This window comes from Malaclemys terrapin, chromosome 2, assembly GCF_027887155.1.
Source record: "Malaclemys terrapin pileata isolate rMalTer1 chromosome 2, rMalTer1.hap1, whole genome shotgun sequence".
In the NCBI taxonomy this organism is placed as follows: Eukaryota; Metazoa; Chordata; order Testudines; family Emydidae; genus Malaclemys; species Malaclemys terrapin.
The window spans coordinates 259,179,158-259,207,123 of record NC_071506.1 but is presented as its reverse complement, the minus strand read 5'-3'; the positions used below and the strand labels follow the sequence as shown (position 1 = coordinate 259,207,123).

The 27,966-nt window shown below is 40.0% G+C and overlaps 2 protein-coding genes across 13 annotated transcripts in view; both read left to right on the top strand.

The window, feature by feature from the left end:
- The window catches only part of PARD3 (par-3 family cell polarity regulator), a 664,911-nt gene that overhangs the window by 367,138 nt on the left and 269,807 nt on the right, over positions 1–27,966 (top strand). For all 12 annotated transcript variants that reach the window (XM_054020950.1, XM_054020949.1, XM_054020947.1 and 9 more), the window contains 2 exons: positions 13,354–13,445; positions 17,820–17,903. In XM_054020950.1, the coding sequence (XP_053876925.1) occupies positions 13,354–13,445; positions 17,820–17,903 (176 nt within the window). The remainder of the gene's footprint in view (positions 1–13,353; positions 13,446–17,819; positions 17,904–27,966) is intronic.
- On the top strand, positions 5,627–7,248 carry LOC128833060 (matrix metalloproteinase-2-like). The gene is made up of 2 exons (XM_054020951.1): positions 5,627–5,737; positions 6,701–7,248. The coding sequence occupies exons 1-2, from the start codon at positions 5,722–5,724 to the stop codon at positions 7,054–7,056; spliced, it is 372 nt and encodes a 123-aa protein (XP_053876926.1). The 5' UTR covers positions 5,627–5,721; the 3' UTR covers positions 7,057–7,248.

Below are 27,966 nucleotides of genomic sequence, written 5' to 3'. Positions count from 1 at the left end.
CCTAGCTACTGGTCTTTCCTTTAAGAACTCTCTCTTGTCCTGAGGTGAGAGGATAAACCTCAGAGCCAACAAAACTCTCCAGAAATTGCATTTTTGATAGTTCACCATAAAAAACATAAAGATTCTTGCCACATGTTTTTAGTGAATACTTACTTTTTCAATATAAAGCTCTTTTATAACATTTCTTAATTAAAAAAAAACAAGCAAAAAGCAAATTAACAACATGTTTTTTCTCAGAGGCAATCTTTTGTCTTAAGTGGTAGAACTGGCAACACAGGCGCAAATCAAATTCTCAAATACGAAAATATCTGGTATAACCTGCCAAGCTTGAATCTTTGGTACAGGAGAACCTCAGAGTTTCAAACTCACCAGTCAACCGTATACCTCGTTTGGAACCAGAAGTATGCAATCAGGCAGCAGCGGAGAATACCCAGGGGCGGGGGGAAGCAAGTACATACTGTGGTTAAATGTAAAAAATAAAGGGAAAGCAGCATTTTTCTTCTGCATAGTAAAGTTTCAAATGCAGTTGTAAACTTTTGAAAGAACAACCATAACCTTTTGTTCAGAGTTATGAGCAACCTCCATTCCCAAGGTGTTCATAATTCTGAGGTTCTACTGTATTTATTTCTACTCTGAGGTTCTACTGGAATTTAGTGACAACCACAGTACAATTCAGTACTGTATATTCAAACCCTCTTTCTCAGTGACTGCTGCCTCAAGAGGGGTAGCAGATAATGTGCCTGAGCAATACTTACATGAGTAGTGCCATTGAAGTCAGTATGGCTAAATGTGAGATGAGGCATTATACAACATAAAGATTACAGAATAGGTCCACAGTGATTACCAGTGAAATGTCATAAATTGTGACCTTCAGGATACTGGGGTTCTAGTATATATGATCAGAGGACAAATATCGGTCTAGATTGTGCCATTCAGTCACTGTTTGGTCTTCCTCCTGGAGCTTTCAGGCATGCAGAGACTTCATACTTGCTGCAACAGCCCTTTTTGGGATGCAATTTATTTCCCACTGTGGAAGGTGACAAGTAAAAAGTAAACTGAGTTTAGTGAAGGATATAGACTAACAAAAATAACGACTATTGACTGGTTTTGGGGGCGGGGAGTGGGGGAAAAGGTATTGGTGGTGGGAGTGTGTGAGGTTTTAATTTAGAGTCTCTTTGGTTTCTTATTTTCTGCCCATCACCAATGACATTTGCGTGCCTGATATGGATTGCAAAAAAGCACCTTTCTAATTGTGAAAGAGACTTTGTATTTTTTGTTTTGTTTCTGTGTTTGTTCAAGAGCTTCCATTTTTCATGTTATCTTTGTAACCATTCACATTTGATTGAAAATTGTTCTTCTCTGGAGATTCAGCAGTTAATCAGGAAGAGAGAACATTAGCACCAAAGCCTGATGCTAGTGTACTTGTCCTAGTTAAGATACTGGAAACAGGTCTGTGAAGACCTGTTTCCCACCAAACCTGATCATAAAGAGAAAGAAGCTACTTCATGTTGCAGGGGTCCAAACAAACATTTATAAAACATTCTAGTAATTTAATAGCCAATACAATATCTCTCTCCTGTTGTAAGCAAAATAATCATTACACTTAAGCACAACAGCACAAAATAGGGGAAGAAGGATTAGAGTAGTAGCGTTATTTTAATAATGGAAACAAAATGTTTACTTCATGTTTACCAGCTGAAATGTAATTCGCTTCTGTGCAGTATTTTGAGAATTATTTTTAATGACAGTCTGTTCTCCTCTACATTGAAATCTGTTAGTAGAACACTTCACCTTCTGTTAAGAACCATGACGTGGAATACTCGTGTTTTATATAATTTATACTACTTCATTTCATTATTACAAGAACGGGTGCCATAAAAATAAGTTTGATTAATTTTTCCAATATGTTGAAATCAGTATATCAAAAAGATTATTTTTTTAGACATGCATAGGGTGGATGGATCCATCATGCATTAATATTATGGTTATTGGTACTGTATTATAGATGGGACTGCACCCTCCATCCCAGGACTACAGGGCAGAAGCTGGAATAACTGCTCCCTGGTGCCCCAGGGCCATGCACTGGAACTGTGAGCAGGGAGTCTCTCTCTCCTGTGTGCTCAATATTTATTACATGGGGGAAAAAAAGAAAGAACATCAAGTTCAAAGTCACGCACTCAAAAGTTAGGAAATGCCTGAATTAAGTTTGACTGTGCATCTTTAATTCAGCATCCTTGAGCATATGCATTATGGTAGTCTTTAATTACATCATCACTAGGTTTGTCGATTAATCTCAGTTTACTCACGCAATTAACTAAAAAAAATTAATCATGATGAATCACGGTTTTAATTAATTAATGGAGATATCCTATCTCCTAGAACTGGAAGGGACCTTGAAAGGTCATCGAGTCCAGCCCCCTGCCTTCACTAGCAGGACCAAGTACTGATTTTTGCCCCAGATCCCCAAGTGGCCCCCTCAAGGATTGAACTCACAACCCTGGGTTTAGCAGGCCAATGCTCAAACCACTGAGCTATCCCAAATTGTACTGTTAAACAATAGAATACCAATTGAAATTTATTAAATATTGGACGTTTTTCTACGTTCAAATATATTGATTTCAATTACAAGACAATACAAAGTTTATATTATTTTCATTACAGATATTTGCACTGTAAAAATGATAAAAGAAATAGTATTTTTCAATTCACCTCATACAAGTACTGTAGTACAATCACTTTATCTTGAAAGTGCAAATGTACAAATGTAGATTTTTTTTGTTACGTAACGGTGCTCAAAAACAAAACTATGTAAAACTTTTGCGCCTACAAGTCCACTCAGTCCTACTTTTTGTGCAGCCAATTGCTCAAACAAGTTTGTTTACATTTACTGGAGATCATGCTGCCTGCTTCTTATTTACAATGTCAGCAGATGTTCACCTGGCAGTGTAAGATATTTACATGTAAGATATGCTAAACATTTGTATGCCCCTTCATGCTTCGGCCACCATTCCAGAGGACATGCGTCTATGCGGATTACGCTTGTTAAAAATTAATGCATTAATTAAATTTGTGACTGAACGCTTTGGGGAAGAATTGTATGACTCCTGCTCTGTTTTGCAGCATTCTGCCATATATTTCATGTTATAGCAGTCTCAGATGACCCAGCACATGTTCATTTTAAGAATGCTTTCACTGCAGATTTGGCAAAACACAAAGAAGGTACCAATGTGTGATTTCTAAAGATAGCTACAGCACTTGACCCAAGGTTTAAGAACCTGAAGTGCCTTCCAAAATCTGAGAGGGATGAGGCATGGAATATGCTTTCAGAAGTCTTAAGAGTAACACTCTGATGTGGAAACCACAGAACCTGAACCACAAAAAAGGAAATCAACCTTCTGCTGGTGGCATCTGACTAATGATGATGAAAGTGCATCAGTCTGTACTGCTTTGGACTGTTATTGAGCAGAACCTGTCATCAGCATGGATGCATGTCCTCTGGAATGGTGGTCAAAGCATGAAGGGACATATGAATCTTTACCACATCTGGCACATAAATCTCTTGCGATGTAGGTTACAACAGTGCCATGCAAACACCTGTTCTTGCTTTCAGGTAACATTGTAAACAAGAAGTAGGCAGCATTATCTCCTGCAAATATAAACAGACTTGTTTGTCTGAACCATTGGCTGAACAAGAAGTAGGACTCAATGGACTTGTAGGCTCTAAAGTTTTACGTTGTTCTGTTTCTGAATGCAGTTACTTTTTGTACATAATTCTACATTTGTAAGTTCAACTTTCATGATAGAGAGTGCACTACAGTACTTGTATGAGGTGAATTGAAAAATACTATTTCTTTTGTTTTTTACAGTGCAAATATTTGTAATAAAGATAAATATAAAGTGAGCACTCTACACTTTGTATTCTATGTTGTAATTGAAATCAATATATTTGAAAATGTAGAAAACACCCAAAATATATATAAATAAATGGTATTCTATTAGTGTTTAACAGCACGATTAATCACGATTAATTTTTTTAATTGCTTGACAGCCCTAATCATCACATACTATTTTTTTCATAGGACCTCTGCTTGGGTGGTGCTCCTTTAATGAATAGTTATTCAATATCTTTTCTCCTTGTTCAATCTGTGGCCTCATGCCTTATTTACTGTGCACTATTCCAATTCTGCTCTGAAGACAGAATTATTAATTTTCTCATGGCCTTCTCTGTGATGCTTCTCCCTATAGTGTCTGAGTGCTTCACAAACTTCAATTAATTTGTTTTCATAACATAGGGTAGCCAGGGTTCCCAGTGTTCGACCGTAAAGTCTGGTAGAAAAGGGGACCTGACAGTGTCTGGTCACCACAGGTGCCATAGGTGGGGAGGCACTGGATCATCACCTGTGCCAGCCCCTACTCAGCCAGGAAAGCCTCCTACCTGTGTCAGGCAGCTGCAGCTCCCTCCCGACCTGGATGGGAAGAGGGGAAGAGCAGCAAGCAATGGGGGCAGGGCTTGAGGGGCAGAGGTGGGGCCTCGGGGGAAGAGGCGAGGTGGAGGATGTTCTGACACTCCTGCTGGAGTTTTTAAATACTACAAAGTTTGCAACACCTCACCCCAATAAGAGTAGGGAAGTGGTAGTATCTCCATTTCACACCCTGGTAACTGAGGCACAGAAATATGAAGATAAAAAGTACCCACCAATTTGGGTGCTCAGAGATGCCTACAACCTGATTTCTCAGAGTGAGCATTATACCACACTTTATATGTTTGAAGTACAACTCCCATTGACTTCAGGGCAGAATGCGAGGGCTCAGCATTTCTGCATCTTTGGCCTGGTCTACACTATGACTTTAATTCAGATTTAGCAGCGTTAAATCGAATTAACCCTGCACCCGTCCACACAACGAAGCCCTTTATTTCGAAATAAAGGGCTCTTAAAATCGATTTCTGTACTCCACCCCGACGAGCAGTGTAGCGCCAAAATCGATTTTGTCATTTCGAATTAGGGTTAGTGTGGCCGCAATTCGATGGTATTGGCCTCCGGGAGCTATCCCACAGTGCACCATTGTGACTGCTCTGGACAACAATCTGAATTCGGATGCACTGGCCAGGTAGACAGGAAAAGCCCCGCGAACATTTGAATTTCATTTCCTGTTTGCCCAGTGTGGAGAGCACAGGTGACCACAGATAGTTCATCAGCACAGGTAACCATGCAGGCCGATAATCAAAAAAGAGCACCAGCATGGACCGTACGGGAGGTACTGGATCTGATCGCTATATGGGGAGAGGATTCAGTGCTAGCAGAACTTGGTTCAAAAAGACGAAATGCCAAAACTTTTGAAAAAATCTCCAAGGGCATGATGGAGAGAGGCCACAATAGGGACTCAGATCAGTGCCGCGTGAAAGCCAAGAAGCTCAGACAAGCCTATCAAAAAACAAAGGAGGCAAACGGTCGCTCCGGGTCAGAGCCCCGGACATGCCGCTTTTATGCCGAGCTGCATGCAGTTCTAGGGGGGGCCGCCACCACTACCCCACCTCTGACCATGGGTTCTGAGGCGGGGATAATCTCATCAGCTACACCTGAGGATTCTGCGGACGGGGAAGAGGAGGAGGAGGACGAGCTTGCAGAGAGCACCCAGCACTCCGTTCTCCCCAACAGCCAGGATCTTTTTCTCAGCCTGACTGAAGTACCCTCCCAAGCTAATATCCAAGACCATGACCCCATGGAAGGGACCTCAGGTGAGTTTACCTTTTAAAATATAAAACTTGTTTTAAAAGCAAGGGTTTTTAATGATTACTTTGCCCTGAGGACTTGGGATGCATTCGCAGCCAGTACAGCTACTGGAAAAGTCTGTTAACGTGTTTGGGGATGGAGCGGAAATCCTCCAGGGACATCTCCATGAAGCTCTCCTGGAGGTACTCCAAAAGCCTTGCCACAAGGTTTCTGGGCAGTGCATCCTTATTCCATCCTCCATGGTAGGACACTTGACCACGCCATGCTTGCACCAAGTAATCTGGTATCATTGCATGACAAAGCCTGGCAGTGTATGGTCCCAGTGTTTGCTGGCATTCAAGCAACATCCATTCTTTATCTCGCTGTGTAATCCTCAGGAGAGTTCTATCGCTCATGGTAACCTGGTTGAAATACGGGAATTTAATTAAGGGGACAGAGGTGGCCGTTCCTACTGGGCTGTTTGCCTGTGGCTGAAAAGAAATCCTTCCCTGCAGTTATCCAAGCGCGGGGGGGTGAGTGGGGGGGTGGAATTGGCCCAGAGCTTTTCGCGTTTGGCTAGCAGGGATCTTCCCTGATACCAGCCACGCGGTGCGGGGAGGGATAAAGCGATCATCCAGAGAATTGGATGGAGGGGGGTGGTTAGTTTGTTTTCTGCTGCTGAAGGTTAACAGGAAAATCGCAGCATTCAACGGGCTTTGCTTGGTATGTGGGAAAGGAGGGCGCAGAAGCCAAAAGACAATGGCTTACCATGGCCGCATGCAAGCCAAATTCTGTTGCCCGGACCTGCGTCTGTGATCTCTAGCAGCAAAGCCACTGGTACTCAATATTAAGAGGCAAAATGCGACCTTGTACAGAAATCACATGTGCTATGTAATGTGAATTGTGTTGGTCACCGTGAAAGAGTATAAGCATTGTTCTGCAAAATGTATCTTTTTAAAAAATTCTCTCCTTTTTTCCCCTCCCTTCAGCAGCTGCAAATTCTTCAAGCCTCCCTCCTCCGTCCCGAAGGCTTTCACAGATAAGGCGTTGGAAAAAGAAGACGCGAGACGATATGTTCGCAGAAATCGTGGAATCCACCCGCAGTGACAGAGCTCATCTGAATGAGTGGAAGGACACGGTTTCAAAGTATAGGAAAGAAGCCAGTGAACGTGAGGACATGAGGGACCAACGTGAGGAAAGGAGAGACGCTCGAGATGAGAGGTGGCGGCAGGAAGATCAGAGGAGGCAGGATGCAACGCTGGGGCTGCTGCGTGAGCAAACAGACATGCTCCGGCGTCTGGTGGAGCTTCAGGAATGGCAGCAGGATAACAGAGTGCCGCTATAGCCCCTGTATAACCCTCCCTCCTCCCTCACCATGTTCCATAGCCTCCTCACCCAGACGTGTAAGAACGCGGGGGGCGGGGAGAGGCTCTGTACACCTTCCCATTCCACCCCAGTGGACAGCCCAAGCAAAAGGCTGTCATTTTTTTAACCTTTTTTTAGTGGCCTTTTCCTTCCCGCCGATCCTCCTCCCAAACCCCACCCGGGTTCCCTCCCTCTTTTTATAATCTATTAATAAAGAATAAATGATTTTTAAACAATAGTGACTTTATTTGGTTTGAAAGCAAGCTGGGGGAAGGGGGAGGGTGGGTTCCTTACAGAGAATGAGTCAATAAAGGGGGTGGGTTTTCATGAAGGGGAATCAAACAGATATTTCACACTGTAGCCTGGCCAGTCATGAAACTGGTTTTCAAAGCTTCTCTGATGCACAGCGCTTCCTGGTGTGCTCTTCTAATCGCCCTGGTGTCTGGCTGCGCGTAATCAGCAGCCAGGCGATTTTGCCTCAGCCTCCCACCCCGCCATAAAGGTCTCCATCTTACTTTCACAGAGATTGTGGAGCACACAGCAAGCAGAAATAACAATGGGAGATTGGTTTGGCTGAAGTCTGAGCGAGTCAGTAACGATCGCCAGTGACCTTTTAAACGGCCAAATGCACATTCTACCACCATTCTGCACTTGCTCAGCCTGTAGTTGAACAGCTCCTGACTCCTGTCCAGGCTGCCTGTGTATGGCTTCATGAGCCATGGCATTAAGGCTGGGTCCCCAAGAAGAACTATTGGCATTTCAACATCCCCAAAGGTTATTTTCTGGTCCGGAAAGTAAGTCCCTTGCTGCAGCCCTTTTAACAGAGTAGTGTTCCTGAAGACGCGAGCGTCATGAACCCTTCCCGGCCAGCCCACGTTGATGTTCGTGAAACGTCCCTTGTGATCCACAAGTGCTTGCAGCCCCATTGAAAAGTACCCCTTGCGGTTTATGTACTGGGTACCCTGGTGCTCCGGTGCCAAGATAGGGATATGGGTTCCGTCTATCGCCCCACCACAGGGAATCCCATTGCAGCAAAACCATCCACTATAGCCTGCACGTTTCCCAGAGTCACTAACTTTCGTAGCAGCACCTCAGTGATTGCTTTGGCTACTTGCATCACAGCAGCCCCCACAGTAGATTTGCCCACTCCAAATTGATTCCCGACTGACCGGTAGCTGTCTGGCGTTGTAAGCTTCCACAGGGCTATCGCCACTCGCTTCTCAACTGTGAGAGCTGCTCTCATCTTGGTATTCTGGCGTTTCAGGGCAGGGGACAGCAAGTCACAAAGTTCCATGAAAGTGCCCTTACGCATGCGAAAGTTCCGCAGCCACTGGGAATCATCCCACACCTGCAACACTATGCGGTCCCACCAGTCTGTGCTTGTTTCCCTTGTCCAGAATCGGCGTTCCATGGATAGAACCTGCCCCATTAACAACATGATCTCCAAAGCACCGGGGCCCGCGGTTTGAGAGAATTCTGTGTCCGTGTCCTCACCTCGTTTTTCTGCTCCTGGCTCAGCATAAACTCCACAAGAACGCGTGAGGTGTTTACAATGTTCATGACTGCTGTCTTGAGCTGAGCGGGCTCCATGCTTGCCGTGGTATGGAGTCTGCAGTGTTCACCCAGGAAAAAAGCCACAAAATGGTTGTCTGCCCTCCGTTGCTTTCATGCAGGGAGGGAGGGAGGGGTGAGGCTGTACCCAGAACCACCTGCGACAATATTTTTTGTCCCATCAGGCACTGGGATCTCAATCCAGAATTCCAATGGGCGGGGGAGACTGCAGGAACTATGGTATAGCTATGGGATAGCTACCCACAGTGCAACGCTCCAGAAATCGACGCTAGCCCCGGTACATGGACGCACACCGCCGAATTAATGTGCTTAGTGTGGCCGCATACATTCGACTTCATACAATGTTTCCCAAATTCGAATGATATAAATTCGGATTAATCCCGTAGTGTAGACATACCGTTAGACCCCAGGTTTAAGTGACTTGAGTAACATCAGATGGCAGAGGCAGGGATAGAATACACTTCTTCAGGGCAGCATTCTACTATCTTAACCATGAGACCACCCTTTTTCATTCTGGATTCCCCTGCCTTGTTCATTACTCTCTTATCAACTTCTGTAACAAATGAAGCAGGGGTCCTATAGATCACTGCCTCATTTAGTACACAACCCTGATGCATCCCCATGACAGGTCTATCCTGTGCATTGAGTGAGGCAAGTGTCCCACAGAAACAATAGAATGTGATCATGTAGTTAAAGACTGTTTCGTAAAGTATAAGCACAAAGGGTCTGAATTAAGGTTGCACAGGCAATCTTAATTCTGGTATTTCCTGACTTTTGAGTGCTTGACTTTGTAACTTCATTGTTCTTTTAATGTAGTTTTTGTGTGTGTAATAATTACTTAAGTTGTGTGAATAGAATTATTGAAATATTTTACCATGCAGTTTCAGTGACTGGATCCCTTCTTGTATTCATCCATTAAGAAGCACCAGAATTTAAAATGCCCAGTTTGGTCAACTTAGCTGATTTTCAGTGTTTGAGTAGTTAGTTTTATTATATAACTTAGTACAATAATGAGTATAACAATTAGCACTTTTTCAGAAAAGTAATTATTTTTCTGTGTTTCCGTATTTAGGGGCTTGATTCATGAGTGCTTTGAAAGAATCTGCTATTGCCTACATATGCACAAGCTTGTTAATTGATTTCACACAATTAAGAGTAATTGCACATCATGTATCTGAAAGCAGTCCAGGCTGTCCAGTTAACTCTGGGTCACAAATTTTAAATTTTTTTAACTGGGTCACAAAAAATTTATTACTGTCACTGCACAAAGTTTTTACCATATTGTTTCTTAATTACACTGAAATGCTTATTCTTTTGATGTAGCATATAGGTGTTTTACCAGTGGTGCTAAATAGAAGGTTTGCCTTGCACTTTGTACAAATATGTTTTTGTGGGAAACGTGCTTCAAAGAGATTATCAGAAGCTGGGTTTCTGTAACTTTCTTGACCCGCTAAACGTAATGTGACTTCTCCTTAGTTTACCTCAGTAATAGCACATACAGGTGGATTTTGCCTTTCAGGAAGAAAACTACTTTCCAAATAAAGAAATAATTGCTTGATGCAGAGATTTTCATAGCTATTTACATTGCTTAATACATCAGAATTTTAAGTTACATACTTCTGCAGGTGTCCAATTTACTCTACATTTCGTTCCATGTAAATCAAAATCTGTGTTATATTGGAAGGAAAAGAGTTCCTGATTACTGCAGTATTAAAGTTTTTTTTTTAAAGGATGCATCCGTTGATTATGGCATTGTGTTTGTAGTGCTGTAGCTAGCACTGAGAATACACTTTCTGTCTAAGCACCTATATCAGATGATAACTTTTTGATTAAAAAAAAAACCCAAACATTCTATTCTCCATGAGTTATCCAAGTTCTGTTACTTGATATTTTTTGTGTGAAAAACTCTTTTGTTTCAAATGTACAAACTTATTGTGTACATAGTGTTCACTAAGGAATGTCCCCTTTCCATGTGTGAAGTAGAAATGAGAGAAAGAATGAAGGTGTGTTTCAAAGACCTGTATTGTGCATGTTGAGCATATCGTCTTTCATTGATGATGATGATGAAGGCTACAGAGAACCATAAATATTCATGGCTGTTTATAAACCAGATAAAGGTAGAGTGTTTGTCTAGAAAACTTGCAATGTAAGATCCCCAATTCTACAAACACTGAAGCATGTGTATAGCTTTATCCTTGTGAAAAGTACGAGTGACTGTAACAGGACTCCTCATGTGGGTAAAGTTGTGTGGGATTCAGTTTGGTGGATTGAGATCTAAATGAACAAAAAACAACAAATGATCTGACAAACCACCAGGAGGGGCTGAGAGAGAAGGACAAGGTAGATATTAACACTAAGATCACATGTGGTTATCTCTATTTTGGTCAGTGATGCTTGCATCTTAAATATTCCCTTACTTACTGAGTTTATTTAGACGAAGGGTTGATAATTTTCCACCTTGCACAGCTCCAGATATACATAAGCATCACCAAGAGTCACACAAAATGAAATAAAAGGAGCTGACTTGGTGTGTGTGACTCCACATACCTGTGCAGAGTGCATGTCTGTGTATGCCTGAAATTCAAAGAGATGATTCCTACAGTAACTGACTGCTACACTGCAGACATACATAAGACATAAATTTTAACACCATATGCTATGACACTATATATGCAAATCTGGGGAGGAGATACTGTTTTTGTGAGGAACAAATCTGAATGTCCTATTTTTTGCATATTTAAAGCAACTCTGTATTCAACAATGTATACATTTTTTGTACGCCGCCTGTAATTGTAAATAATGTCTGACACTTAAGTATTATTTTCAGTTTTACAAAATTGACTATATTTTGATGCATAGTTGCAGCTTTCATTACGACCAATAAATGTGAAAACAGGTAAAATTTGTTACTGCATATTTGTGACTTACATTGTAGTTATCCTTTACAATTGATTTATGTACAACTTTTTCTGTATAGAAAATATCTGCTTTGGAGTTCTTGTTTACATTCATAAAGCAGTTCTAGGTGGGTTCAAGATGCTGGTTAACCTTTGAAATGTGTTACTTGCCTGGTGCTTAAGAGAGATAGATGACTAAGAAGTGCATATTAGAGCCTCTCAAAACATGGGATCATCAATCTTCAAGTAGCTTGGCTTCAAGCAGTGCCCTGCTATCCAGGATGCACAAAGCATATCTACGACTCAGAGAAGCTCAGTGCATCCAGACTCTGATTTTTGCAGACTCTCAGAGGAAATGTCAATTGGACATTACTGAATGCCTCTGCCTTGCTTTAATATCTCTTCAATAATTTAATATATTGTCTGACTCTGTGTGCTGAACTCATAACCCATCACTTATCATTTTGCTGATTGATGCCTCTGCCAATGGAATCTAAATCTGTTCTTTGAATTGTACTGATTACAATATAATACTTCTTTTTGGTCACATGTATAATTAAAAGCATAAATTTCTATTGAATCACATAGTTAGAAAAATGCTTTTGATTCTCTTTTCCTAATGGAAGTCCTTTAATTACATTGGTCTATATTTGGAAGTACTCTATTCCCAATTCTGACATTAAAAATTATAGGCACAGTGAATAATATATGTATTTTTAATTTGCACTTCCGGAAAGTAAAATCAATCAATTAACATCAGAGCTTTTTTTTTTCATTCTTTGAAGCCATAAATACCTCTCAATTCTGTTAATAAAGTTCTGCGGTAAACAATATATGAAAGTCTCTGTATTTTGTTCAGGAATAATGCATTGTTATGTGAGATACACTGGCATTAGTAATTCCATTATTTCAGTAATTGAAACGCACTTGCAAAAAAAATCTATCTATAATTTAATGACTAAGAGTCAGATCCTGCAGAATCTTACTCAGGAAAAGAATGGTTTGCAAGATGGGGATGCAAACACTGCACCGATTTAAACCTTATTTAATTTAGTGAAATCACATGAGGCATAAATTGGTCCAACATTTGGCCATAAATATTTTAAAGAGACTCTGTCAAATTAAAACATCATATTTCTGTGATATTATTTTACCTATTATTATTACATGTTACAGCTTAGATTGTCACAAATCTGAAAGAGATTTTATATATAGGTGTATTTCCCCAGTTCTTTTCGGTTTGATCACTTAGTACATTTGACAGCACTTTTAGGATAATCACTTTTTACTGTTTCCGCTGTATAATTAGTCAGTTTGCCCTTATGTTTATGGGAGCTTTTCAGAAAGCAACCTTGGAGAGAATAACTGGGAAAGAAATTCAGAAGCAGATGTAGTACCTGATATGACTTTTAATGTATTCTTTTTAAATTAACTAGCATTCAAGTTGAATGTATCTCTTTATTTAAGTCCTTTAGTAAGCTACCTAATGACCAGGCTAAATTCATTAGTCAACAAATTGTGCAATACCTCTTTATTTTATGCATTTATGTTGTGTAACATTTTAAAACCTGTTTTACTGTAATATGAATTTTCTTCCATGTCATTTCAGACTTACTGTTAAACTCTAGCAGTGCATTATGATAATAATTCTCTAGATAAATGTTACAGAAAAGCCATAGTGATGAAGTAACTGTGTTTGTAATGTTAAACAAGACTTTCAATCTTTTAAGTATATATTTCCATCTTGGATATAATAATTGCAATTTAAAAATTGGAATATTAAAGGAGAACATCTTCTTTACTTCCAGGATGAAGATGGGACAGAAGAGGACAACAGCAGAGTTGAACCAGTTGGACATGCAGACAGTGGTTTGGAGAACACTACCAATTTTTCCTTAGAGTAAGTTACTGTTACAGTTGCATCATTTTTTAACAGTAAGATTTAGAGTAGTAAAGAGCTCTTACTATCACAAGATTGATAATGTCAATAAACAAAACAAAGCATGTAACATGCATTTTATTTTGATTGCAACTCTACATAAAACGGGTACTTCCTTTTGCCCTTTGCACTGTGGGCATCTTTTAGCCTCAGTGTTAAAGGGTCCTGACTAGTGATTCAGCAGCAGAGCGATGGAGCATTTTCAGAGCTATTGCTATAGTATGGTTGGGTGGGTATGTTTTTCTATCTCCACAGAAGATTCTTAGCCCTAGGGCATTTTAAGGTTTGGTGCTAATGATGAGAGAAGGAATGGGCCCAACTGGCTCTCCCAAAATATTGGCAGGTTAGAGTTTGGGTATTAAAGGCCCTTCCACAAATGCAGTAAACAAGTCACAGGAAAGGAGGAGTTTTGCAGGGGAGGACTACCCCACCAAAACAGAATTCCACACTGGTGATAAGCCTAATCTGAAACTCCCCTTAACATTAGAAAAGATTCAGTGACAGATGGTTTTACGATGAAACCTGATATCAAGGGAGTTTTGCCCTTTGAGTTTCATTACAAAGACCTGACCCAGACCTGGCTATGATAATGGTGGGGAAACGGTCCATTATACTCCTGAGTATTTTAAAATTTATTCTTTTGTTTGTAGAGCTGCTGATTTTTATAGGGATTAAAAAGACTGAGTTAAATATTATAATAGGTGCATTAATGTGCATTAAACAATAGCGTGTTTCATATCCTATTTGCAAAATACTTTGAAATATTATGAATTCAAAATACTATTTGCTAATTACAGTATATAAAAAATTTGTATCAAATTTAATGCGTCTTGTTTCTATTTTTAAACTGATTTTTGTACCACCATCTTATCATATTCTTTATTCTTTTTTTTTTAAACAACACCTCTCCTGTATGCTTAGAGACCAGCTCAGCAAAACACATCAATTAAAAATGTAGTGGGAGCTTTCTTAGTGCTTGTGCACATGGTGCAGCAGTGCATACTACAGAGGTGTGATTTCTAAAGTGCACCAACGTGTTGTGCACTAACTGGCCCATGTAGATCCTGTTGGTATTTGCTAAAAGTTCTCCAGTGGACTTCAGTGTAGGATTGTTTCAAACAGAACTATGTTAGAGCATGCTAGGAAACTTTTGGTGCACACCAGCAGAGTCTACACAGATCAGCTAGTGCACAACATGTTGGCGCACTTTACAAATCAACCCCCATATAGTGTGCATTGCCACACTGTGTAGACAAGCCCTTAATATACCATTTGAGTGCTTTGCACTTTCATGTGGGAATCTCAGGGTTAGGAGCAAAATGAAATGTGTGATATGGAGCAGGTACCATGAAAGCGACTGTGGGTATATCTACACTACAAAGAAAAACGCATGGCACTGAGTCTCAGAGCCCGAGTCAATTGGCTCAGGCTTGTGGGGCTTGAGCTGCAGGGCAAAAAATAGCGGAGTAGACGTTCCTGCTCAAACCTGGTGATGGGGGAGGGTCTTGGAGCTTGGGAATATCTACCCTGCTGTTTTTAGCCCTGCACCTATGCCCCGCAAGCCTGAGTCAATTGACCCAGGCTCTGAGACTCAGTGCCTCGGGTTTTTCTTTGCAGTGTAGATGTACCGTTAGAATGCATTCATTAGGCAAGGGCAAATTTTCCTTTACTTTTCCATGCCCATTTTATGTGGCTCAGGATCTGGGAGTTTTGGCTGAGTTTGCAGAAGAACGGCAGTTGTGGGAGCAGAAGCTATGAATAAACCTAAATAGATCATGGAAAAATGGATACCTTCTATGGTTTAAGCAGTTGAACAAGTCAAACAGAATCTGGGCTTGGTTATGGAAACTGTCTTGTCCTCTGTGTCCAGTTTTAATGGATTCTGTAGTATTGCATGTCCCTTACAAAAGTTCTAGTTACGTTACATGGATTGCCATTCTTATATTCCTCTCTGCCCTCAGAATTGAGAACAAAGCACAATGTTCCTTAGAACAGAAAGATATACAACATCCTTTTTGGGTAGCAAAAGGCAACACTTGCAACACTTTCTTGATTTAGTTGAATTTAGTTGATTCTTGGAAGACCTTGTGCACAGATCATGTGCAGTGGGAATCAAACAATATTATGATTCATGAAGACTGGGACAGCATATAATGCTCTTAAGTAAATCAATGGTTTACCATCATCTGGAAAATTGATCAGTTCTTGATCATCCTATCTCAAAGAATTCATAGCGGTAATAGAAGGGCAGTGAAAATGAACATAGGAATGGAGACATTTCCATAGAGTAAATTGGAAAGATGGGAACATGTGGTTTAGAGAGAGGGATATGAGATAAAGCTATACAAAACAAATATGGTAGAAAGGTGAGTACATTTACCCTTTTTCATTATATAAGAAAAAAGGTAGATTCAATTAAAGCCAAAGGCAGCAAATTCAAATCAGATAAAGGAAAATATTTTTATTCAGTACATAATTAAAGTGTAGAATTCTTTTTCACATGATATCAGAGAGACATGAATTATTAGGATTTAAAAAAAAAGATTGGACATTTACATAGATTATGAGGAAACTTGCATATAATTTATGTAGGATTTTAAAAAAATGTGGAAGAGACATAAAGCAATTGCTAGCTGACAGATAGAGGAGGAGAAAAATCCCTTAAGGGCAGGTTACTCCGTCATGTCCATTTTGGGGTTTCTTGAACCTTCCTCTGAATGATGTGGTGCTGGCCAGTATCGGGCACAATATTTTGGATAAAATGGTGTCATTTGGTGTAGCAGTGATGGGCTTGATCCAATGCTCATTGAAATCAATGAAAAGTCCCCTTGTGACATCCATAGGTCATTGCATCTGGCCATATGTATCTGTACTGACTGTACGTCAAATCTTGTTTGTTCTTACTCAAGAGGCAAGCCAACTGTCAAATGTACTGTATATAGTATGAATATGAAAAATGAAATTAAATGAATATGAAAAATGTGTGGTACTAGAGGCCAACAAAAACCACAAGTTCAGATTTGGGTTCAGAGCTTTTGTTCTTAAAGTTTTGGAGTGTTTAGATGTGGGGTCTTGACCGATTATTAGTCCGTCTGTGGCTTGTAATGTTTTATGGCTTTTGGCTCCCAAACCAAGCATCCCCAAAATGTGTGGGTGTTCTGAACTAAGGACATTTGCTTCAAGCTTACTTCTGATACCTTCAGAAATCTTTTCTTGAGCTTTTTGGACCTTTTGACTTATTTGATTTTCTCTTTTCAAAGCAAAAAGTAAAACCCAGAACTAGTTTTGCATGGCATATTAAACATTTGCTTTGAAAAGACAGAAATATAGATCTATAAATATACATAGCAAACAGAAATAATTGTAATAAACTCACTACAGTAGAACCTCCCAAGTTACGAACACCTGGGAATGTAGGTTGTTTGTAACTGGACAAAATGTTTTGGTTGTTTCAAAAGTTACCTCTGAACATTGACTTAATACAGCTTTGAAACTTTACTATGCAGAAGAAAAATGCTGCTTTTAACCATCTTAATTTAAGTGAAACAAGCATAGAAACAGTTGCCTTATCTTGTTACACCTTTTTTTTAATCGTTCCCTGTATTTTTTTAGTACTTTACGTTTAACACAGTAACGTGATGTATTTGCTTTTTTGTTTTTATCTCTGCTGCTGATTGTGTAGTTCCAGTTTCAAATGAGGTGTGGCTGACTGGTCACTTCATAACTCTGGTGTTCGTAACTCTGAGGTTTTACTATAGGCAAATTGTGTGAACACAAAACATCAAATGATGTTAGTGTGTTCCAAAACTGAAGGAGGTTTATCATTTAAAACTTACAGTCCTCATTAAATAGTTTAGGCATTATCTTAAACTGCTTTCACTGGGATAGCTGAAGGAAGTATGATAGGGTCAGTAACAGCCTTTATAGTTTTTGAGAAAAATTGATTGTTCCATATTTGACACAAAAATTGAAAGAAATAAAAAATCCTCCACTTGTCCATAGACAAGACAGCTTAAATTTAACAAAAAGCCCCAAACCAAACAATATAAATGTAAAACTGTGCCATTGTGCAGTTTGTAATTCATGTAGCTGATTAAGGTTACCAAAAGGGTTAGTTCACTTTTCATTTGAGTTATTAATGGAATTGTTTTTGATGATTGATCTCCTTTCATGCCATCAGACTAATATTCAGGTATGTAGTATTTCAACATTGCTTTCATCACCATTGCTTAAGTTCTGGAATATCTTTGTTTTGTGTGTGTGTGAGAATGTATGGGGGTTTTTGGTTCATTTACGGTACATGTTCATGTTCCCTCATTCATCATTGTCTCACAGTGATATGGTAAAGCTCGTAGAAGTCTCCAATGACGGCGGGCCTTTGGGAATCCATGTAGTGCCTTTCAGTGCCCGAGGCGGAAGGTAATGTATTGTGTAAGATTTTAATTGAATCATAACTTGCTGTGTTTTATCTTGGTTATGCTTACTCTTGTATAGGTGCCTGTAGGTTCTATTTGAAATAACACATGCTTTTTTTTCAAGAGGAATTTTTACTGACTTAAAATAATTGAAACATTCTGCCACCCTTGCTCACTCTGTACGTAGTACGAAAGCAGTACATAAGGGGAAGAAAGATGGCAGAATCTGTCCCTTAATTTTATAATGGAAATTGTATTGTGACCTGATGGAAACTTGAATTGCAAAGATATGAATTATTTCCTTCAGACCCTCATAAAGTTATTTTCCCCCTTTAATTCAGTATAGTATTTGTGCATTTTCCCCCTCCTATTTACCAAAGTAGCAGCATTCTAAACCAGAGAATTCTACATCTATGTGCATTTTATAAGCAAGATTGAAAAAAAAAAGAATTGCATACTTGTAATGTTAAACAGTATCCACTGTGTTGAAAGGAAAACAAGAAAGGCATACAGTATGGGCTTTTGAGGTATTGGAGAAAGGCATGTGTTCTCCACAACAATCTTAAATTTCATTATGTGACAAAAGGCAAGAATTCCTTAAATCCTAAATTCCAGAAAAATGAATGCAGTGCAGGTGATTTACATTAAAATAACTTTCAGGATTACATTAGTAAACAGAACACTCCATTTATAGCATTTGCTTTGCTGAAGTAGAATTTTAGTATTTAGGATCCTTAATCGAAACATTAATGTATTCTCAGGAAAATTTCATTACTTTTGTACCAATCATTATTCACTGTGGGGGATTTAAAGCTTGTGGACATACTGAAAAGGAGGCAATCCGTCAAGAATATAAGTAGGATTTTATTTTGGGGAGGTAGAGATTACCTTTATCTTTAAGTGTAATTGCATTCACTATTTCTGCTTTTTTTTTTTGGTGAAAAGGGAGCAAACATACATTTAAAAAAGTGTAATCTTAGATTACACAATGAAAAGATATTATGTTCTTACAAGTCTGCCTATCCATCAGCAATTTTAGTTTAAATTGATTAGAAGCAAGTGTCTCTTACTGTGTATCAGATATTTATATCAAGTGCTTTTCACACAGTATATACATTTTTTTTCTACAGAAGGATGAGGAATATGGTTTTAAAAACTTTTTTTTTCTGATTATTATTTTAACCTTTATGCTTCAGTGGCTATACTGACATGTAGTACTGTGACAAAACTAATAATGTTGTTGAACTGAAGGCAACTTTCCCTGAGGATTTCAGGAGGTAAGAGCAAACTGCCATAATATGGTGACTCTTTCTTCCCATGAGTGATCTGACCCTATCTTCAGTGAGTTCAGTCAGCAAATATGAGAGTGGTAATGTTTTAATCACAACCTCATAAATAAAGACAGGAGGTAATGGCATGCTGTGATTTTGCATAGTTATATAGGCCATGGACCGTGCTGGAAGAGATGGGAGGGTCAGATCAGAATTGTTGGCTACCTCTTAATCAGGGTGATATTTAGTTTAATAAAGCTGTGTTGTTTTTTTAAATAATCTCTCAAAACACATGTACTCTGTGTCTTCTGACATAGAGTTCTTTTCATGTAACCAACCCTCATGGAAAAAGTAGGGATTAGGTCAACAGTCCTTGTAGGAATAATAGGGTTTTTATAAAAATTACTCTTGAAAACCTACCACATCTAACAAATCAGTAAAACTGATGTAATTCAGTGATACATTTTGTAAGATGGGTAAAAAAATGTAGAGATTTTTCTGTTAAATTCTATAGGAATTTTCCACTCAGGAAGTCAGTGGAACTGTAATAAAAGTGTCAGTTGAAAAGGCCATGAGTTTAATTCTTGATGTGTGCCTGCTAAAATACAGGTGACCATATTTATTAACTTGGATAAGCTATTGAATGGGTGCTCTACAAGGGTATTGCTAATGAAAAATTTTATTTTTAGTTTTGGTTAGTCAACTTACTAATTTTTTTGATCTTTCATTACACTGGTCTACAATTTTTGAGAAGTCGTCTGCTTCAGAGATAAAATGTGCTATTTATTATGTATTTTGATGTGCTGAATTCAAATATGACAATTAAAACAACTGATTGGCTACTGTTTCTAAGATATTTAAGTTTTTACATTTTATGTCTAGGTATATTGTGTAGATAATAGAGTTTTAATCATAAATTGTAAATCTAGGTCTTTTCATGTGTTTATGGTTGCTTTACATGATAATATTTCACCTGTCCTGTTTATGTAACACTTTAAAAATCAGCAAAAGGGTTATATAAATAAAATTTATTATGAAACAAAAGGCAAAAAAGTATTATGTACATAGTTTAGTCCTATTCAGTGTCTACTCGGCGCTTCTTGGCTTCTCTCTTGTATTCATTAAATGGAGCATCTCTTGTCACTGTCCAGCAATAGTCTGCAAGCATTGATGGGCTCCATTTGCAATGTCCTGGTGAAATCGCTCGCCGTGCTTGTCGCTCACTGCTCCGCAGTTCGGTGGAAAAAAATCTAGATGAGAGTGCAAAAAATGTATCTTTAGTGACATGTTGCAACCAAGGCTTGTGTATGCCTTGAAGAGGTTTTCCACCAACAACCTGTAGTTGTCTGCCTTGTTGTTTCCGAGAAAATTTATAGCCGCTAACTGGAAGGCTTTCCATGCCGTCTTTTCCTTGCCACGCAGTGCATGGTCAAATGCATCCTCTCGAAGAAGTTCACGAATCTGAGGACCAACAAAGACACCTTCCTTTATCTTAGCTTCACTTAACCTTGGAAACTTTCCACGGAGGTATTTGAAAGCTGCTTGTGTTTTGTCAATGGCCTTGACAAAGTTCTTCATCAGACCCAGCTTGATGTGTAAGGGTGGTAACAAAATCTTCCTTGACTCAACAAGTGATGGATGATGCACACTTTTCCTCCCAGGCTCCAATGACTGTCGGAGTGGCCAATCTTTCTTGATGTAGTGGGAATCTCTTGCACGACTATCCCGTTCGCAGAGAAAACAGCAGTACTTTGTGTATCCAGTCTGCAGACCAAGCAAGAGAGCAACAACCTTCAAATTGCCACAGAGCTGCCACTGACATTGGTCATAGTTTATGCACCTCAAAAGTTGTTTCATGTTGTCATAGGTTTCCTTCATATGGACTGCATGACCAACTGGAATTGATGGCAAAACATTGCCATTATGCAGTAAAACAGCTTTAAGACTCGTCTTCGATGAATCTATGAACAGTCTCCACTCATCTGGATCGTGAACGATGTTGAGGGCTGCCATCACACCATCGATATTGTTGCAGGCTACAAGATCACCTTCCATGAAGAAGAATGGGACAAGATCCTTTTGACGGTCACGGAACATGGAAACCCTAACATCACTTGCCAGGAGATTCCACTGCTGTAGTCTGGAGCCCAACAGCTCTGCCTTACTCTTGGGTAGCTCCAAATCCCTGACAAGGTCATTCAGTTCACCTTGTGTTATGAGGTATGGTTCAGAGGAGGAGGATGGGAGAAAATGTGGGTCCTGTGACATTGATGGTTCAGGACCAGAAGTTTCATCCTCTTCCTCTTCCTCGTCTGACTCAAGTGAGAATGATTCTGGTGCATCAGGAACCGGCAGTCCTTCTCCGTGGGATACTGGGCGTATAGCTGATGGAATGTTTGGATAATACACAGTCCATTTTTTCTTCTTTGACACACCTTTCCCAACTGGAGGCACCATGCAGAAGTAACAATTGCTGGTATGATCTGTTGGCTCTCTCCAAATCATTGGCACTGCAAAAGGCATAGATTTCCTTTTCCTGTTCAACCACTGGCGAAGATTTGTTGCACAAGTGTTGCAGCATATGTGTGGGGCCCACCTCTTGTCCTGGTCTCCAGTTTTGCAGCCAAAAGAAAGGTGATAGGCTTTCTTAACCATAGTGGTTATACTGCGCTTTTGTGATGCAAAAGTCACTTCACCACAAACATAGCAGAAGTTATCTGCACTGTTCACACAAGTACGAGGCATCTCTGCTCACTTTGGCTAAACAGAAATGTGTCCCTTTGCAAAATCAAACACTGACAAATAAGAGAGCACGACACTGTATGATTTCTAGAGCTGATATAGGGCAATTTGTTCAGCAGTGTGATGTAAGCTTCGTTATGATTGCATCATCCATGATTTCTAGGAATAACATAATGCAATTCATATCATGTATGACGCAATACCAGCTTCAGATTGCATCATTCATTGTTTTGCCTAAAAAGCAAGTACTGTCCAAACCCAGTCATAGATTTATTCATAGATCCAGTCAAAGATGTATTTTAGTCATTTCTGGTTTAAATTGAGATCCCTTCCCTTTATAACTCACTTATCCTCCGCCATTCCCAAGTCAAGGGTCGTATATACTGACTCAATAGCATATCTTGAAAACTAGAGCCAATCAACAATTTTAAGCATCATTTTCGTTCTCAGTGACCCAGAATTAGTAAAGTTTGACTACATTTATTTCAGAAGCATTTTGGCTGTAGAGCAGTGTTATTAATACTGTACTAGAGGAGCCCCGAAACTCTGTCTTGTACACTAAGGTGTATGGGAGATATTTCACCTGTAAAAATGAGTTTTATATTGTAATTTTTGTCACTTCATAGTGAAATAATATAATTTCTTTTTGATGTAAAAAAATTCAGCCACTCCTGCAAGCGCTTACTCATAGTAGTTCTTTTCCATCAGTGGAATTACTTCAATGAGTAGAGACTTGATAAGGGGTTGCAAGCTCTTAATATGGTTGTCAAGAGTAAGAAGTAAAGTTTAAACTGTTTATACTGTACAAGGACTGTATAAAGTAGATTTAATTTTTAAGAGCACCAGGTATGTTGTGAAGTATCAAAGGCACTGCATACAGTGTACTTTTCAGCTATTTCTCCTCTAGGAATTTTTGTTGTGTTTATTAAAGCAAATGTCCTCAAAGCCTGCCACACTTTTTTAACTTGAACTTTAATAATTGGAAAAGAGTTGGCGATAAAGTTATGGATCAAACTAATTGACATATATTGAAACTGACCTGGTTGTGTTTAATAATCCCCCCCAATGACACATAGTATCAATAATTCTAGTTTGAGTTTCAGGAAAGTCTCAACCCATAATTCCTTGCATCTAAATTAGAACATGATAGCCAAATTTTTCCAATCCCCAGCAAATTTTTCCAATCCCCAACTTCTTATGAATTGCCTTATTTCCCTTTACAGTCTGTCTGTACTTTGAATTTTCCAGTTCCTTAATGCTGCAGTCCCTCTTGGCCCCAAAGTCTTTATAATCTCTAAATGCAAATGTAAGACTATTCTAGTGGTGATTTTCACAGGTTGCTGACCTCTGTCTTGTCTTCTTTCTCAGTCTACTTATGCTTAAGCTATTAAAACCCCACCATTTAAACTGCTAAAAAGAGAATGGACTAAAACCCAAATCCTTCTCAGTTAACAAAAACCATATAAAACTTACGATAAATATATGAACTTAACACATTGCAAAAGATTACATTTTGATTTATCCAAAGCAAAACTACTATGCAGTGACATTTAGTTATGTATTATGTACCTTACTGTTACCTTAGTATGTGAGCACAAACATGAATGAATTTATCCCCAGAACACTCCTGTAAGGTAGCTAAATATTATCATCTCCATTGTAAAAGTGAAAAATTGAGGCATTGAATGATTAATTGACTTGAAGAAGGTCACATAAGAAGTCACTGGGCCAAAATCATTTGAATTCCAGACTAATTCTTTAGCCATAACACCAGTAGAACCACAACTCATACAAACATACTTGTTCAGTGGGGAGTTTTGGAGAAGTTCTTTTTTAAAAACACGTCTTTAGAATAATTGAGAAGTTACTTGTAACATAGTGAGTATAGTCTTCATTGCTGTCACCTTCAAATTACATTGTACTTCTGTCATACAATAGAGGTAAGATGTGGTTTGGAAGTCTTTTGAAAAGCTCACCCTGTTGTATGGAATAACCAATATAGCATTTACTTTACCATGTTGTGATGGTCAGCTTTTGCGTTGTTGATAATAGTGCGATAAAGTCTACATAAATCAAGTCAGGCCACTATACTGAGAAAAATTAATAGTTTTAGCTCTGAAGGGGACATGATCTCCTTAAAAAAACATCCACTCAAACTGGACTAGATGCACTTTCAATGACACTTGCCTACGTCTCCACTGAGAGCTGAAATGTTACATCTTAAAAGACATATTTGTATGCATATATATATATTTTTTTTAACAGAAGTGGCAAAGATGAATGGCAGGGAGGGCAGGAACAGTTAATTCATTAATTTTCAAAGGAGGCCATGCTTGGTATTACTCAGTAAAACAAACAAAGCTAATGACCACCCAAAAACCAATTAAACATTCCGTTTGTCACTGACATAGTCAAGGTTTGCAGTGTGAAGGACACTGTACTCCATCTATCACTTATGCCTGTGTGTTATATCTGATAGGAATGCATGATCTTAAGTGACGTGCTGCCTGCAATAGCTAAGACCCTTATAACAAGCAGGGGTCAATTTGAACATTCATGTGCTATTCAAGGAAATACTGCAAATCTCTAAAGTGCAGTTCTGCTTACTGAGGGCTTATCTACTCCTAAAATGCTGCAGTGACATAGCTGCACTACTGTACCTGTGCCACTGTAGCACTTCAGTGAAGGCACTACCTATGCCGACAGGAGGGCTCCTCTCATTGGGTTAGGTAATCCACCTCCCTGAGAGGTGGTAGCTAGAACAGTGGGAAAATTCCCCCATCGACTTATGCAGTCTACAGCGAGTATTAGGTAGGTTTAACTGTGTTGCTCAGGGGTGTGGATTTTTCACACTTCTGAATTGCCATAGTTATATCAACCTTATTTTCTAGTGTAGATCAGGCCAGAGAGAAGTTTTGCTGTGTGTGTTCAGGTTGGGCTCAGCAAATGGACATTTAAAAATCATATATTTGGGTTTTTAGAGGCTACCTATCTGGTGGGTTTGTTTATTAGTAGGGGAATAAGATCTGGAGCAGCAGAGCACTGCCATTCTTTGAGTGGTTGCACATGTATATTTTACTCAGATGTCTAACAGATTTATTTGGGCATAAGCTTTCGTGAGTAAAAACCTCACTTCTTCGGATGCATAGAAGAAGTGAGGTTTTTACTCACGAAAGCTTATGCCCAAATAAATCTGTTAGTCTTTAAGGTGCCACCAGACTCTTTGTTGTTTTTGTAGATACAGACTAATACGGCTACCCCCTGATACTTTACTCAGATGTGTGCGCCCTCAGAGTGCTAGAGCCGGAGTTTTCTGCAGCAGTACACTTTGGGGTGGCATGTGTGCCCTACACCTCCTCATGGCTCCTCTTGAGGCTACATAAGGGCAGCGCTGCCTTGAGCCCCCTCAGTTCCTTTTCACCGTTCGTGTCCTGAGTCAGAGCTTGCCGTGCAGTTTTACCTCATAGGGATTTTTTTCTCTCATTATTTAGCTAGTTTAGCTTCCTATCTTAGCTGGAAATAGAAGTTAATATCCATTAATTTTTATTTTTACTTTTAAAGTTCATTTTTAATAGTTTGTTTCAGTGCTCTGCATACAGCATTTGCCAGGCTATAAGCACTGCCTGTCATGTGAGGTGTCTACCCCGAACAGTGACCCCCATACATTTGCCTGAGTGAGGGGCAAATTAAGAAGAGGTGCAGTATCTGCTGCTTTTTCTAGAAAAGACAGGCCATTTCCAGAGATTTGTGCCTCAAACACTACATCATGGAGCATGCCTCAGCCCTGGGGCCCTCAAGTGAGTGCCCTAGTTACCCACATGCAATCTGCAAGTGTGGGTGTGGTTGTCTCTGACAGACCCTTGGATTTGAATTCTTCTTAACAGAGAAAGAGGAGTCAGTCGTCTTCTCCGGGGCCTTCCCAAAGGGCTTGTCTACATCAGCAAGTTTCTGTGCAGTAAAGCAGCTTTTTGCGCTTAAACTGCAGACATGTACACGCTGCCAAGCCACTTAGTGCGCAGAAACTCCTCAGTTGCAGCAGTGCAAAAAAACAACTTGACTAGAGTCATAAGGCTATTTGCGCAGAGGCTCCAGCGCTCTATTGCCAGTGTAGACACTTGATTGCTTTCTGCGCTGTAATTGGCCTCCGGAGCTATCCCATAATGCCACAAGTGACCGCTCTGCTCATTGTTTTGAACTCTGCTGCCGTGGAGACATGCACCCCTCCCCTTTCAAAGCATCTGACAGCAGTTGTGTTCTGTGCTGATCTGTTCTGGGACACAAAGCAAACCATTAATGTGGAATGCTTGTGCCGTTGAACACATAGGCATGTGTGTGCATGTAGGAGAGAGATTGCTGTGCAGAGAGCCCAGGGAGGGAGGTGGGTGCTGATGGGGTTTCCCCTCCTCCTGCCTCAGGATTGGTTGCTTCATGCGCTGTCTGAACTTACAAGACAGCATGCTGACACACACTCTGTTCTCCAAAACACACTGTCTCTCTCCCCCCCTCCGTACACATACACACTCCCTGTCACACACTCTCCCCCAACTTCAGTTGAAAAGTGGCTGGCAATGTAGGAGGATGCCCATGAAACAATGGGATTGGGAAACCTGCATCATATGACGCTGTGCCTGCCCCATGAGGCATTGCAAACCTTTCCCAAAGCACCCTGCAGCCAGTTGCACAGTGGGATAGCTACCACAATGCACTGCTGTCTGCCATTGCAAGAGCTGTTTATATGGATGCGCTCCAGCATCACAAGGAGCACAGTGTGGATACGCAACAGCGATTTAATTCTAGCGTTTTAATAAAAGTGTATAAGTTGTGGGGCAGAAACTTGCCGGTGTAGACATACGCAAAGATTCAGGTACCCAGAGCAGAGCCGAGCTACGGACCTGGTACCATGGCAGGAAGATATTGTTGCTATGCGGTCGACTGTCTGCAGGGAGACCGTTGATTCTGGTACCAGTGAATGCCATTTCAGTGCAAACATTGTTGGTAGCAACAACCCTGCAGACTTATGAGGCAGCAAAGGATTTGCTTTCCTTCTCTGTACCAGACTCTCCTTTGGTGCAGGAGTCCATTGTGTTGGCAGCACTTTTTCCAGTACTGGGTCCGTCTGTCTCCTCAGCTATGGTGCAGAGACTCTGAGTGGTATCGACACTACTACCACCTGAGAAACTCGGCAAGAGCTTGGCTTGTCTGGCGAACAGTGTGTCACCAACACTACAGTCTTCAGCCTCAGTTTCAGTCTCAGACTTTCTCGGTACTGTCAGCTTCGGTGCTGGAACAATCGCTGACTTGACCTCCCCTTTGATGTTTAGTTTTGTTGAAACTTTGCATTCATTCAAAGACTCTCCTGCTACCCTTCACTCGTTAATGGTGTATACCCCTGCCTCCAACAGACATCACTATAGACCCTTGAAATAATAGTATTATAGGCAATTTTTCTATCTGCCAAAATCAAGAGAGAAGGGGGTTCTCCAACTCCAGTTTTAATCAGCATACTCGTCCTCAGTCAGCTCTCGGGAATCAGCCCATTTGACTTCCCCTTCAAGGACAGCAATACAGAAGTTGGTGATCTTTCTGCTGTCTTGCCCCCAACTTGGGGACAGATTGTCCCACTTCCTTGATTGCTTGGTAAGCCATAACAACAGACAAATGGTCCTATGCACTGTGAGACTGGGATATTCTATCCAATTTCTTTCCACACCACTTTCTCACTGACCCCTACCTTGTACCTTTATAGAGACCCATCTCATAAGTCAGTGCTCCATCAAGAAGTTCAGACTCTGGTTATTGTAATGGCCATACATGTTCACTGACACCGTTGAGGAAAGGGACTTCACTCATGATAATTTCTGACCCAAGTCCAAGGGGGTCAAAGACCCATATTGGACCTTCAGAATCTTAACATGTTAATCAAATACATAAGATTTTGCATGATTTCCCTAATATCAGTCCTTCCTTCCTTCCTTAGATTACAATGACTGGTTTGCCACACTCAATCTCCAGGATGCCTACTTCCATGTGGCAATATTGCCAAGTCACAAGAAG